The sequence below is a fragment of the Palaemon carinicauda genome, chromosome 10 (assembly GCF_036898095.1).
Source record: "Palaemon carinicauda isolate YSFRI2023 chromosome 10, ASM3689809v2, whole genome shotgun sequence".
NCBI classification, from domain to species: Eukaryota; Metazoa; Arthropoda; class Malacostraca; order Decapoda; family Palaemonidae; genus Palaemon; species Palaemon carinicauda.
Genome location: NC_090734.1, coordinates 110395628 through 110415426, shown reverse-complemented (window position 1 = coordinate 110415426; position 19799 = coordinate 110395628). Strand labels below are relative to the sequence as shown.

General features: G+C 39.1%; 1 protein-coding gene across 1 annotated transcript in view; it reads left to right on the top strand.

The window, feature by feature from the left end:
* Positions 1 to 19056, top strand: part of LOC137648173 (uncharacterized) — a 48788-nt gene extending 29732 nt beyond the window's left edge. The window contains exon 3 of the mRNA XM_068381100.1: positions 18908 to 19056. Within this exon, the coding sequence (XP_068237201.1) occupies positions 18908 to 19056 (149 nt within the window). The remainder of the gene's footprint in view (positions 1 to 18907) is intronic.
* The last annotated feature ends 743 nt before the right edge of the window (positions 19057 to 19799 follow it).

Sequence of the window (19799 nt, the reverse complement as noted above, 5' to 3'; positions counted from 1 at the left end):
TTCAAAGTGTTGTAATTTATATAGAACATGTTTATTTTTGTAAATAGTGTATTATTTCAATTATCAGTGTTTATCGCAACCTTACTCATATCCTATAAAGAATTATAGTGAGTAATGGTTTTTAAATATTTCTTAAGAATAAATACCCATTATGTTTTGAGTGTACTTGAGAGACCTTTGGATATTCAATATTTTATATACTGCTCTCCAGGAGTTATTTAACTGTCTCAGAGTTCGGGTATTAATATTTCCAAGTGTAACAGATTTAATTTAAAAGCAAACAGGTGAGTTTGGAATTCGCTAGGTTTTATAGCTTGCCAGCCGTAATATATATCATATTTGTATGGTTCACAGACACCAGCTATAGTATGATATATTTTTTAGTGCCCAGACCCGGCAACCATCATCATATAATATAATAATATATATGATATACACCCTTTCATTCTAAATTGACTAGGCTTTCCAGGAGGAGTTTGCCTTGTAGAGAATAAGGTAAATAGCCCTATTCTTTACTTGATCTTAGTTACAATCAACCACAGTCAGCAAATCACCAGGTTATTAGCTAATTTAGACCACAGTGTCAATAGAATCCTAGGCAAATGCCTAAATACTCTAGACATACAGTTCCCTCTCCTAATTAAGCCACTAAATCGAATTTCTATCTCGATCTTAACATCCCAAACACGACTAGAATAATTTCCACCTCGTATTCTTCCATAAACAAACTTATATTTCAACCTTTAAAGAGCTTCTTTGATGTTGATTTTGAAGAGTGGAAAAGTGCAATAAAAAGGCCAACAGAGATAAAAGAAAAAAAAAAATACCGAAAGTGTTTAATAAAAGAAGAACAGTCAGCACGTCATCGATTGTTTGCTAAATCTTCGCTATCGGGAAAGTACCCGAATCTCGTCGATGTATCAATGAAGGGGAGAATAGAGTTGCATGAAATCAAAGCACATCATTGTCAGAGATGAAAGTCGACGATCAGAGAGACACAAAATTGCTGGGACATCGGAACGCTGGAACGGGATATGGAACATCTCTCATCATCAAAAGGGAAATTGAGAGGTGGATGAGAAAAATGAGAGCATGATGGCCGAATTGAGATATTTCTCTGCATCTAAAAGATGAATGAGAAATCTTTAGCAGCCTCGTGAATTACAGATGAAAAATTTCTCAGTACGATGAGAATCTGGACTCTAGAATCCCAAAGGATAAAATTAGTAACATCAGAAACATGAAGATTAAACATTTCATAGCATCGGTAGGATGGGAACGGAATATCGTATCAAAATACATCCATTTTTACTCTTTATACCACTTATCTCTCTCTCGCTCTTTTTGTAAATATACATATAAACACAGACACACACATACATACACACACATACACACACACACACACACACACACATATATATATATATATATATATTCATATATATATATATATATATATATATATATATATATATATATATATATTATATATATATATATATATATATATATATTATATATATATATATATATATATATATATATATATCCCAAACAGGGAGGCACATAAAGGTCACTCTCAGATTCTTCTTTCAATTTCTGAATCATGGCTGATCCCCTTGGTAGTGAGAGAGAGAGAGAAAGAGAGAGAGAGAGAGAGAGAGAGAGAGAGAGAGAGAGAGAGAGAGAGAGAGAGAGAGAGATGTCTTGTTAATTATTTCCTTTTGGTGGCCATATTGGAAAAATAAAAAATTATTTTATCACTAACCCCCCTAAATAAAAATACCGTTGAGAATGAAGGAACTTAACAATTTAGTTTTTACAAAAGTAATATATGAATATTCATTAAAAAAAAAAAACGCTATTCCAATTTCAAATAGAGTCTATCAATCCCTAGACTTTCTGTCAATAGTGTTCCTTTTCGCCATACTATTCAAATGAGCCCATACATATGGAGAATGCTCTTCGGGATTCTACAGAGGAAAGTTCTACTATATACAGTATATATATATATATATATATATATATATATATATATATATATATATATATATATATATATATATATATGTATATATATATATATATATATATATCAGATGGGAAGTAAATTTTGAGTTTATATTTAATCATGATGAGATGTGTCATAGATTTTTGGAAATTAGAATTTATCTTTCAGGATTTACTGATGGGAAAAGGACAAAATATGTAAATATAAAACCAAAATAAAATGTGTATTAAAAGAAATAGCTTCAGAGTACAGCGAACAATATAAAAGGGACTTATTCTGTCAAAAGTGAAGGGAATTCTTTCACTGTTCATTTAATTTTCATGGAATTGGTATTCGATCGTTCCTTCAGGAAGAGAGAGAGAGAGAGAGAGAGAGAGAGAGAGAGAGAGAGAGAGAGAGAGAGAGAGAGAGAGAGAGAGAGAGAGAGAGAGAGAGAGAATGCTTTTCTATTCTCGTCTCGGTATTTTTATTTTGACAAATGCTATTTATTGTTTAGGCCTAGTTTTTTTTAGATATTATGATTACATTTTTTTTTCCATGAACAACTTGGCATCAAATCCGGGAAATTCCTTTTTTTTATTTATTTCATTTACGTGAAATTTCTTGAAGGTTCAACTCCATAAAAGTTAAATTCCTTAAAGGTTCCGTTAAATAAAGTTTCCACCCCGTAAATGTTCAGTCTTATCGCAGCTGCAGATGTCGGTAGTAAATATTTTGATCTGCTCTTTCAATTCTCCAAACACAATACCCCGTCCCACCGAGGACCGCCATGGAAGGTTTAAGCTTTTACTTCGCATCAAAAACTTTCGCTTTTATTTGAATTTAATTCTAAATTACGAAGGCATACTGTATAAAGGTGTTCGTCTGGACAGCTTTCATAGTCTTGCATGAGGGGCCACCTTCTTGGTGAGAAGAGATTAGCAAAAAGTTATTTCTCTCTAATTATTGCCGGTGTTTTTAGGCAATAAATTCTTTAAGATTCTTACAATAAATGATGTTATTCTTTTACGTATATATATATATATATATGTATAGTATATATATATATATATATATATATATATATATATATATATATATATATATATATATGTGTGTGTGTGTGTGTGTGTGTGTATGTGTGTGTGTGTAATTACTTTGTTTGTCACACTGCTAGACTCTCATAGGGCAGTTGAAGCATTTGTTCTTTTAAAAGTAATTGATAATTGGAATTATATAAAGTTAAAAGAGTCCAAAGGGCAAACCGGAAGAGTCCGAGGACAGAAAGTCACTTGGTTGCTGCAGAAGAGACATTCAAGAGTCATTGCCGCCATCTACATGCTCTGAGTGTTCATCCCTTGAAGGTAAGACTCGTTAAAGGTAAATCAAGGTGGAAAAGGGATTTCAAGGATATACGTGGTGGCCCGGTAAATTGGGTAAAACTCGCTGGTAAGAGACTGATGTCTCGCCAGGTAAATCCTCGGACAGCTGGTAGCGTCAGGTTCCAGTTTCTTTTATGGGCTTTCGTGACATGGTTGGTTTCGACCTGGCCTTTCATTAGAAGGAGCTAGCGTTCGATCCCAAGTATGAGGTAGAAATTTATTTCTATTTGAACACGATGTTGTGTTGATATTTATCCATATTGACTCATTAGGGGTAATTTGAATGAATTACTACCAATTGTGTCACGTGGTGGCCCGGGAAATTGGGTAAAACTCGCTGGTAAAAGACTGATGTCTCGCCAGGTAAATCCTTGGACAGCTGGTAGCTTCAGGTTCCAGTTTCTTTTATGGGCTCTCGTGACATGGATGGTTTCGACCTGGCCTTTCATTAGAAGGGGCTAGCGTTCGATCCCAAGTATGAGGTAGAAATTTATTTCTATTTGAACACTATGTTGTGTTGATATTTATCCATATATATATATATATATATATATATATATATATATATATATATATATATATATATATATTTATTTATATATATATATATATATATATATATATATATATATATATATATATATATATATATATATATATATATATATGTGTGTGTGTGTGTGTGTGTGTGTGTGTTTTGGAGTTTGTGTGTATGTTCCTGTGAGCGATATGTAGAAATTTATTTATATGTGTGTATGTATATATCATATAAATACACATACACACAAACACACACATACACACACACACACACACACACATATATATATATATATATATATATATATATATATATATATGTATATATATACATATACATATATGCTTTATATATATATATATACATATATATAGTATATATATATATATATATATATATATATTCACATATATATATAGATATATATATATATATATATATATATATATATATATATATATATATATATATATATATATATATGTATATTCTAATTATCCCTTTCCTTAAAAGAATTAATGAGACGAAGACTTCACAAACCACTTTCATATAAAATTTATCATTCGCTTCTATCGAGATATAATTTAAGTATTAATCTAAGAGGAGGAAATAAGGAACTAAAAATATAAAATAAAATAAAAAAGAATAATATAAAATTGAATAAAAATAGGAAGCACAAAGCAAAATTATACCCAGGAGCAGAAAATTGTAAGCCATGAACAAATCTTTTCGGAAACTTTATTTGTATTTTACAGAAATTTGGCTCTGAATTTTGCTGGTGTTAAACAAGAGAACAAGGAAGATACAAATCTGGATTCAGGATTTTATCCTGATGGAAAAGTCTATTCTTTGTCTGATATCGGCTTCTAAGAATTTCACTTTCAAAGATTTTATGTGATTCAAGAATCAAGGAGGGCCAATATCTCTCTAACACTGCACAACCTTCATCGTGACCTATGCTTGTTTACTAGAGGCCACTTAAAATTGTTACTAGTTTTACAAAAATATATCACTAAGCATACTCCCAAAGACATCCACTTAATTGACAATTCCAGAAAGAAAAATATCACCTTTTATTAGCATGTCGGCTCCCTCCTACTGCTGCTTGCCAGTTTCTAAGGCTAAAAGGACCTCGGGAAGAAGAGTGTTAGGATGTCAGTCACGGGAGTTCTTGAGCCTTGAGATTAACTCCTTAACTTTGCTTTCCACGAGGGGAGGCTTTCTACCTCCCGCAAGAAAATTCTATAATGAAATTTCGTAAGAAAATTGCTCAACAAAATGGAGTTAGGAAAGACAACAACGGTCTGCGAAAGGTCACGCTTTTTTATTTATTTGTAATCAGTTTGGTAAATTTGGTTTTATGAGCATTTTGCATAATATTGAAATATGTGAATGATAATTCGTCTAGGATCATTTCTTGCTCTATATGAATAACATTGAACTATAATCGTATAGTGGTACACTGGATGCCTATAATCTATGAGCAACGAGTTCCCTCCGAGCTCTTAGCATGATTGTCATAACTTATGTACATAGGTGTTTGCTGGGAGTGTCCATAATCAAGCTTAAGAGGAGTCATCAGCAATTACCTGGATATCCCTGGTCCTGCCTTGACTGGAGAGGGGAAAACAAAGCTGAGCATGTCCAGAGTTGGTCGCTGGACATTGGCTAAAGGTGTAATAACCTGATCGTCACCACTGTTTCATGACAGTCGAGAAATTGTTATTCTCCTAATGTTATTCTACCCATCGTTTATCTTGTCCGTTTGTTAGATTTATCTTATCCATAATACAGTGTCCCTTTAAAAGTAATTCTGGACTACAAATATTTTGTATCTGAATCTGCTAATTTCTTGACTGTCATTCTTACTAATATATATATTTACTTTCTTGAGAGGAGTACTTTTTCTGTTCGTTGGATATTCTGCTTAAGGAATTAATTTCTCTCTCTCTCTCTCTCTCTCTCTCTCTCTCTCTCTCTCTCTCTCTCTCTCTCTCTCTCTCTCTCTCTCTCTCTCTCCGCTATACTATTAATCGTATGAGATAACTTTAAAAAATTACTTTTTCATATTGAATTAGCTTCTCTCTCTCTCTCTCTCTCTCTCTCTCTCTCTCTCTCTCTCTCTCTCTCTCTCTCTCTCTCTCTCTCTCTCTCTCTCTCGACTATATTTTCAGTGGTATGTCTTTATTTCAATTTATTATCTTATTCATAATGAATTATCTTCACCAATCCCCACATTGAGATAATCCCCACTATAATTCATATCATTATGCAGAAGATGAATAACTTGGTCCTGGGGTGAATTGAATCATATTGTCTCTACATCTCCTGAAAAGTCTAATATATGAGAGACTGATTTTTGGGGAAATTTATAAGATTATTTATAATAATGAATTTATACTACCGTGGAATTTATTAAATTTTGAGACTCAAAATCACCAACAGGCGTTAATAGAAATATATTTCGTTTACGAGTTAGAAAATATAAGATATGAAATATGAATATCATATATAATATATAAGATAAAAAATATAAAATATAAAAGTATCAAAATATATAATGCGTTTTTCCCAAGATTTTTTTTTTATATGTGACCGAATAAAACTTCTCCAAAGCCTATTCAATGTGTCCAAGTATTGGTGACGTCGGATCTCTCTCTCTCTCTCTCTCTCTCTCTCTCTCTCTCTCTCCTTATTTCGTTGACCCACATCCTTGGCCCCAAGCTATACGTCTCTTCTAGTTTAAGGTTCCAGCGCCCGAAGAAAATCAAAACTCGAAACGCCTTTCTTCTCTTAACTTAACCTACGGGGTTTCCGGATCACTCCCCTATTCCTCAGGTCTCCACTCGGCCAACTCTCACCGTTTTCTCTTTACTCCCCTTTAATGCTCAGTAGGGAAAAGGACCATCCCTCTTTTTGAGAATTTTTTGGGTGTTTGTTGAACGAATTTTTTGTCTTTTGAGGTCGATTCTATTTTATATTTTTAGTTTTGAAACGGAATCTAAATAACAGCATATATTTGAAAGTCGACTTTGTGTTTCTATTGATTCTTTTTTCTTCGAAACAGTATGAGCAGCCATAGATTTCAGAGTTCTTTGATTCCGTTGCTTCTGGTTCAAGACTGAATATATATTGCTCCTTAGTCTCATTCACGTGGTTTATTTGCGCATTTCAGTTAGATTCAAGGATGCAATAAATTATCGATGGGACATTTGTTTCTTGAAAATAAATACTGATAATAGTTTGCGTCATCATTTCTTAATTGATTCGTAATTTTCGATTGATTAAATGGGAATCTTTGTACTGGAAGTTTGTGTTTGTTTAAGAAGTTTTTCCATCATTTTATATTCAAAGCAAAAGTAGGAATATTAAAGGCCTTTTATTAAGCACTTCATAAACGGACATTACTTATTATTTTCTAAGACTAAGCATATATTTAACCTGATACTTACCCACTTTGAATAGAGAAATTATAATTGAAATTGACGAGCAGTGACCAAAGGAATCACTTATGAGGTTGAAGACTTACAGCTATTTCCATTTAGGAAAATAAAACAATAATGATTGTATTCATGGTTTCAGCTTCATTTACTATTTATTGTACTTCAATATTCACCAACTTTTGACATTTAGGAAGAGTTTACATTTTGCTTAGCTCAATATTTAGTTATCAGTCGAAATCTTCTACAATATTTACCGGAAAATATCTTTCTATATATCTATCTATTTATCTATCTATCTATCAGCACTGGCAAAAAAGCTTCAGACGTTTTTTTTTTTTTTTTTTTTTTGGATAAAGTGTCAAGGATAAAATTGCTTTTTCCCCTTCATCACACACTAGGTCGAGCATATCTTTTTTCGTTCGAGAGAGTTTCACTTCTGGCACACACACACACACACACACACGCGCGCGCACACGCATGCACACACACAAACACACGCACACACACACACACACACACATATATATATATATATATATATATTTTTGGGCTCAAGCCATGTCGTCCTGATGGAAGTTCCTATAGGGTAGCTTCCTAGGGTATATTACAACTACGGCGATATTCCCAGAGAATTTACCTTAAGGTACCAGAATTCTAACTCCTGGAGCGAGTATCCCTCGTGAAAGGGATATCGCGACATATCAGAGGACGTATTCTAGACACGTCACATGGCAATCTACTACCTGAATAGAGATTCGTCTCGTAGGAGGGAGATTGACGAGATACGAATTCGGGAAAGAAAAAGGGGGGAGCCGCTCCCAAGGCTTCCCAATCCCCCGATTCGTATGCGTGCCTGGCGCCAATCCTGGCGCCATCTGTATTCCTTTTTGCGTAGCTTAACAACTCGGTGTTTTTTCCTGTTTTTCTCGCAAATCTTGGATTTATTCAGCTTTTCATGGCTTCTTCGTCTTCGTTGACCTCGGATAAGTTGAGTATAGTGTCTGTTATGTATAAATGTAGGCTCTTGGTAAAATTTTGAGTGATTAATAGGATTAATCTTTGATACAAGAGCCGTAGCCTACCAGAGGTGTCCTGGACACTGTCACTCGCTAGGTATAAATTAGTTAGTCAGAGTGACATTCCTGGTTGTTTTGCTTAATAAAATTTAGCTATTTAGCTTTACATAGGATTTCCTTTCGTGCTTAGTATTATTTGGCGAAGTATTCGCCATTCTGGCCTACGCTAGGCCATGTAGCCTAGTCGTTTGGTCCTAGTACTTAATGCATGATTATGGTTTTTCCGAGTGTAATTAAAATTTTATTGAAGCTTTAGGCTATATTTTATACATGTTAGACTGTGTGGAATATTTCCAAGATTGTATACGTGAGAGTTTCGGTGAATTAGGTAATCGATTCTCTTGGTGCCTAGGCTAATTGCTTATGGAGCCTTAGTATACTTTATCATACTCCCCGGTTGCTTTCTTTTCTTCGGAGAAGGTATGCAATCCCTTTCCCTCTGTTTAAGCCTTGGGCTTATCCCTAAGTGGTTTTTTCCGAATTTATTTTCGATAAAACTATACTAGGGTGTTACTGTACCTTCCTGTTCCAGCAGAGTCTGGTTCAAAGAGGGTCAGAACAACAGAGTTTTTAGTCTGAGTCCGTGTTGTTTGGCTTGGGGCAGAGTCTCCCTCGCTGACCTAACACTTACAAAGGGAGCTGAGCTCCCTTAGGTCACTGTCGAAGGTTTCTGTAGTTATGATTCCTTCTTGTGTGATCGACCAGACTAAGTCCTGTTGCTGTTCTCGGGGAGGATAAATCTTCCCTTGGGAGTTGCAACGCCTTCCTTGCTTTGGTGCTCTGGAAGCTGGCAGGTATTATACTACTGCGCTGGCCCTTTCCCTTAGATCTCCCTTAGGCTAAGACAGAGTTCTTGGCTACGGGTGATCTGTCACTAAAGCAAGGTTGGCAGGACCCTCTTGTCCCTTCCCCCTCTATCTCCGTAATGGCCTAGCCATTACTGTACTGTACCTTGCCGGCCGGCAGAGCTGGCCGGCAGGGGTATTACTGTACCATTTGTCATTCTACTTCTGGACCTAGTATAGGTTGGGATTTGGATTGACTAAGCCCATTGCCGGCCGGCAGAGACGCTGGACGGCAAGGGTCTTATGTTTTCGAGTGCTGCCCGGACCTCTCTTGGTCCCTCATCCATGCCTGCCGGCAGAGCCGGACGGCATTGGTCAAGGAAGCCTGAATTAAGTTTCTCCCCTTCCTTATATGCACTCTTTCGGTTGCCGGGCTGGGGGGGTTGTGTACACTCTTATCCCGGCATCCATTCTATTTTCTTCTAGTGCTGTACCTGTCCCGGCAGCCGGCCTATGAGGCCGGCTGCCGGCCTATGAGGTCGGCAGCCGGGCAGGGGTAGTCTTCTGGTTCTTTTGCTGCCGGCTGGCATCGGTCTTGTACCTTTGCCGGCCGGCTTATGTCAGTCCTTGTCTGCCGGTCACCAAGAGTGTGGCCGGCAGCTGGGTACTACCTTGTGTAGTTGCTGGCCGGCAATCATTGCCGGCCAACACTGGCTGTTGCTGGCCGGCAGCTGCTGCCGCCGGCACAGGCATTTGAACCAGAGGGCTGCCGCCCTATAGCTGTTAAGTAGTATACTTTAAAGCTAATTGTGGTGTGTGCCGGCCGGCAAAGGCAGGCCGGCACACATCCTCCTATACTGTATTAGTATTCTTCTGTATAGCATATACAGTAAGAAGAAAACTATAGTAAAAGTTTAGGTACAGCACTGTATCTTCTAACACTATTGTGTTTTCTTACACAGCCCTTTGCTGTTGCCCTCAGACAGGAAGCAGAGTTCTTCCCCGTCTATTATCCAGGATTTTTAAAATCATTGCCTAGGTGTGAGCTCCACCTGTTTCTTATGGAAACCTTGCATTGGTTACTCTAGTAGAGATAAACCATTTTTTGATTTTATTATCTGGAAGGCTGCAACAATGGGTTGTGAGGGAAACACAAGTGTGTGTCTTTCATTTATGAATTGTTATGCTATACTATGCATATCCAGTGATACATAGTTCACTTGATACTCATGGAAATTTCTTCTCTTTACAGAAGGACACTCCGAAGTGGGGAAGTGCTTTCTGCAATGTCAGCAGCAAGAACCTCTGCGGACATGAGTTTTGTAGGAGACACGCAGCATACGCTGTCTCCAAGGATGATCTCCGGTATTGGGACCCTCAGGTATGTACTGTGTGCACTAACCTGATTAATGAGACATTTAAATAACTAGGAAGAAGCTTCGTACCTGGGTAAGGGGCTTCCAAAAGTACACTTCTGGCCCTTATCTTCCAAGTGAGAAGATGAGGGCGTATCTTTTCCCTAAGGCATCAGCTGAGGCAGTGATTCCCCAGCCTCAAGAGGAGATCCCCTAAGTTCAGATCCAGGTGGATGCTGAAGTCGCGGTCGCGATGCAAGACATCCAGCTAAATGACAGGATATCTGATGTGGACGGGTGTCAGGAGGAAGACCTCCTTGCAGAAGCCCAGGATGAAGTTCAAGTCCCTCTACATCGGCCGGTCTCCCAGTAGAGCTGGGACAGGCCCTCTCTTCTATTGTTGGAATGATCCAACAAATGCAGAAGGAGAATCAGGAGAAGGCGGCTGCAATGGAACTGCGAATGCAGTGCCTTGCAGAATCACATGGGCCCCAGAAAAGCTCAATGTGAAAGACCTTCCTTTGTGCTCGGATGCTAACCCATGGAGGTATGCTGAGCACATGTCGATGACGACTGGAAAGATCGTCATCTCGGATATGCTGGGCTCAGTTCCCCTGGAGGGTGGAATTCTGGCCCAGCAAGGCACCATATCCGGACTGTTATGTCCGGCTGAGGAAGGAACCAGCTTCAAAGGAGGAGGCAGAGCCGAAGGAGGTCATAGTGATGACCATGCTAAGGCTCAAGCTCTACTTTCATCTTCGATGAAAGAGAGGGGCTTCTCTAACTCAAAGGTAGCTGCATTGAATAGGAAGCTCCCTTCCTTTGTGTCCTCGCCTACTAGAGCCTTCCCCCTTTTTACAGAAAGGGTTTCTGGCTGTACTAAAAGCAATCGAGGCCGGCAAGTCTTGCCCCTCCCTAGAGGAGTGTAAACCCTTGTCGCTGGCCCTGCCTATGGACCACAAAGATTGGAAGGACGTCCATCTTACGTTCTAAGTGGAAAGTTGGAGGCTGATATTGCCGGACGTCAGTTCGGCAAGGACCCCCCTAAGCTGTCTGACTTTCTTTTGCGAAGTGAGCTCGATACAAAAGAAAGACTGACTGCCTCAATGTCTCTTCAGACTACTCTCGAGACGATGGCAATTGACCCCAAGGTCCATGAAATGTTCATGGTAGTGGCCAAGCCTCATCTGGCCACAGTGACGAAGGACCTTTATGGCTTCGTCAAGGCAAGGAGAGCTTGTAGGGAGTTCGTGTTTACCTCGGCTACAGTGAGGCACGAGCTAAAGAAACTAATCTCCTCCAACATTTGGGGAAAAGACCTTTTTCCCTACCGACTTGGTCAAAGAAGTTTTTGATAAAGCCACCTTGGAGAATAGAAACCTTCTCCAGAAGTGGGACCTGGCTATCAAAAGAAAGTCTTCCCCGGATGAGGGTCCTCAACCAAAGAGGAAGACTATGAGGACTAGGCTACCGTCTCGGCCAGCCAAGCCTCTTAGACAGCAACAGCAACTGCAATTACCATTGCCCCCAGTGCCCCAGATCGTGGCACAAACCCCGACCACCTTTCAGTGGGTACCCCAGGCCGTGTCGACACAGTCCACGGCATTCACCCCAGCGTTCGAAGGGCAGTCTACTTCCTTCCGAGCAAAGCCTAGAGGAGGAGCCAGAGGCTCGTCTAGACGCCCCTCAAGGGGAAGGGGATTCAGGGGTGGTCGTGGTCAGGAAGGCAAGACCTCAGGACGGCAGTCCAAGTGAGGTGATACCGGTAGGAGGGAGACTTCTGAAATTTCGGGATCGGTGGACCTTCGATCCCTGGGCCCACAGCCTACTCAAGAATGGATTGGGCGGGAGCTGGTACAGCACTCCACCCCCGTACCTTCGGTTTTTTCCAACACTCCACCCCCGTTATGGAGGAGTACGTTCAAGAACGGTTGGAGAAAAAGGGTGAAGCCCATCAATTTCTAAGGGAGGCTGTTTTGTGTTCCCAAGAAAGACTCGGAAAAGCTCAGAGTCATTCTGGACTTGTCGCCACTTAACAAGTTCATAGTGAATTGCAAATTCAAAATGCTAACACTGCAACACATAAGGACCTTACTGCCCAAGAGGGCATATTCCGTCTCTATAGACTTGTCAGATGCCTACTGGCACATTCCAATTAGCCATCGACTCTCCCCCTACCTAGGGTTCAGGCTACAGCGAAGACTACACGCCTTCGGAGCCATGCCATTCGGGCTAAACATAGCCCCAAGGATTTTTACGAAGCTTGCGAGCGTAGCTCTCAAACAATTTCGCCTAAAGGGAATTCAGGTAGTAGCCTACCTGGACGACTGGTTGGTGTGGGCAGCATCCGAGACAGAATGCTTGCAAGCTTCCAGTCAGTGATCCAGTTCCTAGAGTACCTAGGCTTCAAGATCAACAGAAAAAGTCTCGACTTTCTCCATCTCAAAAGTTCCAGTGGCTAAGATCCACTGGGACCTTTTGTCACACCGTTTCTCCACCCCAGCGAAGAAAAGGAAGGAGATAGCGGGTTCTGTCAAGAGACTTCAAGATTCCGAAAGGATATCAAGACACGAGCAGGAGAGAGTACTGCGCTCTCTCCAGTTTGCTTCGGTGACAGACCCAGTGCTAAGAGCACAGCTAAAGGATGCAATCGGAGTTTGGAGAAGTTATGCATCAAACGCGTGAAGAGATCTGAGAAGACCAGCCGCTTCGGCTAAGTACTCTTCTCAGGCCTTGGTCCCAAGCCAGACATCTAAAGAAGTCAGGTTCTTCTTCAGCCACCTCCCCCGTCGGTGACGATTCACTCAGACGCCTCAAAGGAGGGATGGGGAGGTCACTCTCATCGGAAAAAAGTCCAGGGGACTTGGTCCAGGCTATTCAAGACCTTTCTCATAAAACTTTCTAGAAGCTAGGGCAGTGCTCCTTACCTTAAAGAAAGTCTCCCCGCGTCATTCGTTCCACAGAAAGTGGTAAAAGACAGCGAGGTAGTTGTAAGATACTTGAATCGACAAGGATCGAGGTCACCACCTCTCAACCAGGTGATGTTGGCCGTCTTCCGATTGGCGGAAAAGAAGAAGTGGTACCTGTCGGCAGTTCACCTTCAAGGAGTCCGCAATGTGACAGCGGACGCTCTATCCAGGTTCACACCGATAGAGTCGGAATGGTCCTTAGACGCAGGATCATTCTCCTTCATTCTGAATCAGTCCCAGAACTGCAGATAGACCTCTTTGCGACGAAAGACAACAAGAAGTTGCCCCTGTACGTGCCCCGTACGAGGACCCCTTAGCGGAAGCAGTGGACGCGATGTCCCTCGACTGGAACAGATGGTCCAAGATTTATCTGTTCCCTCCTCACAACCTTCTGTTGAGGGTCCTCAACAAACTGAGATCCTTCAAAGGGTAGCGGCAATAGTGGCCCACAAGTGGCCGAACAGCGTGTGGTTCCTCCTGGCATTGGAACTGTAGCTGAAGTTTGTACCACTACCAGATCCAGTTCTGACCCAGCGAGTCCAGAAGTCAACTGTCTGCGCTTCATTACAGAAAACCCGGACCCTGCAGTTCATGATTTTCTCTCCCTAGCGGTGAGAAAGCGTTTCGGGATTTCGAAAGCCAGTATAGACTTCCTTGAGGAATATAAATGCAAATCTACTAGAAGGCAATATGAGTCATCTTGGAGAAAATGGGTGGCCTTTTGTCAAGGCGAAGATTCCGCAGGAGATCTTGACAGACTTCTGCTTATCTTTTTTCCCCACCTCCATGGTCAAGGGTTGGCAGCGAACACGATTTCAGCGTGTAAGTCTGCTTTGACAAGACCCATTCTATATGCCTTCCAGGTCGACCTAGGTAACGAGATCTTTAATAAAGTCCCGAAAGCCTGTGCTAGGCTCAGACCTTCAGCACCTCTAAAGCCCATTTCATGGTCTTTAGACAAGTTCTTCATTTCGCTTCTCTGTTGAGCAATGAAGAATGTGCGTTAAAGGATTTGACACAAAAAGTTATTTTCCTAATTTGCACTCGCGTCCGGGGCCAGGGTTAGTGAAATTGTAGCCTCTCGAGAGAGGCAGGTCGTGTTCAGTTCCTGGATGGGGAAGAACTGAACCTGTTTCCGGATCCTACGTTTCTCGCCAAGAATGAGTTACCCACCAACAGGTGGGGTCCCTGGAGAATCTGCCCTCTGAAAGAAGATGCATCTCTATGTCCAGTAGAATGCCTAAAGGTCTATCTTCATAGAACTTCAGACTTCAAGGGTGGTCAACTATTCAGGGGAGAAACATCAGGCTCAAATTTATCTCTGAATCAACTCAGAGCAAAAATCACATATTTTATTCGCAGAGCGGATCCTGACAATACACCCGCAGGTCACGATCCGAGGAAAGTTGCCTCATTCTTAAATTTCTTTAATTGCATGGATTTTGAACATCTCCGTTCATACACTGGCTGGAAGTCTTCCAGAGTGTTCTTTCGCCACTATGCGAAGCAAGTAGAGGAACTAAAAGAGATCTGTGGTAGCAGTGGGTCGCGGTGTTAACCCTACTGTTTAACTCTGCGAGGAACAGTGGTCTTAATTGGGACGATTAATTCCAGGGTGAGTGTGTAGTTACATACTGTACTACAAACTAAGTGAGGGCACTGTGTTGCCCATCCAGACTGTTCCATTTCCGAAGGTGAACCTAGCATAAGTGCAGACATGTGTGCCGAGCGTTTCTAACGCTAATGTCATTGATTTGTAATACAGGCTTTTATGACTTTGATACCTCGGTATCTTAAAAGTGGCATCTAATGTTTTTCTTTCAGACAAACAAGCCCTGTTTACTATCATACTTATGCTTAAAGTTTTGGGTTATCCTCTTCTTATATATATATGTATAATTGTGGTTAACCTGTCTGTTTATTGTCTGTCAATAAGCTTGTTCTTGAGAACCTTGCGTCTCCTTCACCTGTGTCAATTTATTGGTATAATTGAGCATTCATTCTATGTACCTTATCTGGGATAATTCTAATAGAATTGTTCCTTTATGCAAGCTATGTTGCATTGGTTTTCCTCCTATGCGGATATAAAACCTTTGGCCAATACAAGTATTGTGCGGAAAACTGGTCGATATTTCATATTGACGCAGTGGTCCTTTACAAACTATGCTTTACTTAATATAGGGCGAGACCACTATATTAGCTTGCCTGATATTCATACATAGATATATGTACTCTTCGAGACTTTCCAGAGTCTAGTAGGACTCTTCCCTGTAGGGGGCAGGAAGCTCTAACATAGTTTATAGTTAGTTGAAAAGATGTATAACGGTAACATCTTAGGTCTCTAGGTCTAGTCGACCGGGAATAAATATCTCCGGGGAGTACGGCACGTTCTGAGAATCCACAGATACAGTAATGCTCTGGTACACTTCCATCAGGACGACATGGCTTGAGCCCAAAAAACGGATTTTGAGCGAAGCGAAAAATCTATTTTTGGGTGAGATAGCCATGTCGTCCTGATGGACCCGCCCTTGCCTTTCTAAGAAAGGGCTGTAGGACCCCTCCCTACATACAGTATCTGTAGCACCTCGTGTACGCTACAAGGAATACAGATGGCGCCAGGATTGGCGCCAGGCATGCATACGAATCGGGGGATTGGGAAGCCTTGGGAGCGGCTCCCCCCTTTTTCTTTCCCGAATTCGTATCTCGTCAATCTCCCTCCTACGAGACGAATCTCTATTCAGGTAGTAGATTGCCATGTGACGTGTCTAGAATACGTCCTCTGATATGTCGCGATATCCCTTTCACGAGGGATACTCGCTCCAGGAGTTAGAATTCTGGTACCTTAAGGTAAATTCTCTGGGAATATCGCCGTAGTTGTAATATACCCTAGGAAGCTACCCTATAGGAACTTCCATCAGGACGACATGGCTATCTCACCCAAAAATAGATTTTTCGCTTCGCTCAAAATCCGTTATATATATATATATATATATATATATATATATATATATATATGTGTATATATATATATATATATATATATATATATATATATATATATATATATATATATTTATATATATATATATATATATATATATATATATATATATATATATATATATATATATATATATATATATTTATTTATTCATTGGAAGGGCTTATTTTAATGAATATTCCCATAGACCTTTTTGTCAGTTAACTTGTAAATTTTTTCATTGTCATCGATATTTTTATTGAGGGAGCGGTAGTGATAAAATCAATGTTTTTAGTTTCTTTTTCCTATGACCACCATAGGAAACAATCAACAGGGCATCTCTCTCTCTCTCTCTCTCTCTCTCTCTCTCTCTCTCTCTCTCTCTCTAGGGCAATGAGATTTTTATATAAGGATTTGAGGAAGCTAAATGTTATGGAAGTTTGACTACATAGGGGAACACCTAAGTTTCAGAACTTGAAGGATGAATGTGACATTGACTTTCTTGTGCCTCCCCCTTCCTTCACATATATATATATATATACATATATATTTATATATATATATATATGTATATATATACATATATATATATATATATATATATATATATATGTATATATATATATATATATATATATATTTATATATATATATATATATATATATATATATATATATATATATATATATATATATATATTTACACACACACACACACACACACGCACATATATATATATATATATATATATATATATATATATATATATATATATATATATATCAAACAGGGAGGGGGAGGCACATGACAGTCACTGTCACATTCATCCTTCAAGTTCTGAAACTTAGGTGATCCCCTATGTAGTCAAACTTCCATAACATTTAACTTCCTCAAATCCTTATAGAAAAATCTCATTACCCTAGAGAGAGAGAGAGAGAGAGAGAGAGAGAGAGAGAGAGAGAGAGATGCCCTGTTGATTGTTTCCTATGGTGGTCATAGGAAAAAGAAACTAAAAACATTGATTTTATCACTACCGCTCCCTCAATAAAAATATCGATGACTATGGAAATATTAACAAGTTAACTGACAAAAACTTCTATGTGAATATTCATTAAAAAAAAGCCCTTTCAATTTCAAATAGAGTTCATCATTCCCTCGTCTTTCCATCGATAGTACCCTTCCTCGCCCTCCAATTCAAATGAGGGCCATTCATATAGAGGATGCTTTTTGGGATACTACAGAGGAAAATTTAACTACATATATCAGATGCGAAGTAAATTTTGATTTGAAATATAATAATGATGTGATGTGTCATAGATTTTTGGAAATTGGTATTTAAATTTTATGATTTGCTGTTGGGTGAAGAAAAAAAAATATGCAAATAAAAAAAAATACAAGAAAATGTGTATTAAAAGAAGTAGGTTTATAATAAAGCAAAGCAAGATAAAAGAGATTTTTTTCTGTTAACGGTGAAGCAAACACTTTCAAATTCATCAACTTTTTTATTCATTTAATCCTTCCGGATTGGTATTCGATCTTCCTTCAGAGAGAGAGAGAGAGAGAGAGAGAGAGAGAGAGAGAGAGAGAGAGAGAGAGAGAGAGAGAGAGAGAGAGAGAATGCTTTTTTCGGCATTTCTTAATCCGACATATATTTAATATTGTTTTTTTCACGATTACTTTTTGTTTCTCTAGATTTTTCCGGTTCAATTCTCAAAAATTCCTGAAGGACTAAGGTAACTATATTTGCGAAATGAACACTACCGGAATAGCTGGATTGTTGTAACCGAACGCTTTTTATAACTAAAAATAAATAATTACGGAACAAAGGGAATTAAAAGGGCTGACATCCATCGGTAACTGGAATTGCAAGGAATGCCAGCCTGAAAACACTAAAATCCAAACGTCTGATAGCCTGGAACATCTAAAATAATAGTACCGATATCCCGAAAGGACTGATGGGCTGTAAAAATTGAAATTACAAGGATCCGTAGTCCAGAACTACTGGAATCACAAGACCTTATGGGCTAGATGAATTCAAATTACAAAGATCTAGTCTGGAACTACTGGAAATATAAGGCCTGATAGGCAGAAAGAATATAAATTACAAGGATCCGTAGTCTACAACTACAAGAATCACAAGGCATGATTGGCTGGAAGAATTGAAATTACAAGGGTCCGTAGTCCAGAACTACTGGAATCACGACACCTGATTAGCTGGAAGAATTTAAATTATAAGGATCTATTTTGGAACTACTGGAATTACAATGCTTGGTAGGCAAGAATACTTGAAATTAAAAGGATCCGTAGTCTAGAACTACTGGTATCACAAGACCTGAAGAGCTGGAAGAATTGGATTTACAAGAATCCATTTTTGAACTACAGGAATTACAAGGTTTGATTTGCTGAAAGAATTGGAATTACAAGGATCCGATTCTAGAACTACTGAAATCACAAGATCAGATACGCTAGAAGAATTAAACTTACAAGGATCTAGATTGGAACTACTGGGATTACAAGGACTGATAAGCTAGAAAAAATGAAATTACAAGGACCCGTAGTGTGGAACTACTAGAATTACAAGGCCTAATAGGCTGGAAGAATCAGATTTACAAGGATCCGTTGTCCAGAACTACTGCAATCACAAGACCTGATGGGTTGGACGAATTTAAATTACAAGGATCTAGTTTGGAACCACTGGAATTACAAGACCTGATAAGCTAAAAGAATAGAAATTACAATGATTAGTGTGGAACTCCTGGAATTACAAAGCCTGATATGCTGGAAAATTTTAAATTTCAAGGATCTAGTTTGGAACTACTGAAATTACAGATCTGACAGGCTAGAAGAATTTAAATTACAAGAATACAGTTTAGAACTACTGAAATCACAAGACCTGATGGGTTGGAAGAACTGAAATTACAAAGGTAGAGTCGGGAACTACTGGATTTACAAGGGCTGCCTTACTGGAATAATTGAAATTGTAAGGATCTAGTCTAAAACTAATGGAATTACAAGGCCGGCCGGAAGAATCAAAATTACAGGGATCCCTAATCTATAACTACTTGAATCATAGGACCTGATCGGGTGGAAGAATTGGAATTACATGGATCTAGTGGGGAACTACTGGAATTACAAGGCCTGAGAAGCTGGAAGAATAAAAATTGCAAGGATAAAGTTTGGAACTATTGGAATTACAAGAACCAATAGGGGGGGTTGATTGAAATTACAAGGATCTAGTCTGAAACTACTGGAATTACAAGATTTGATAGGCTGG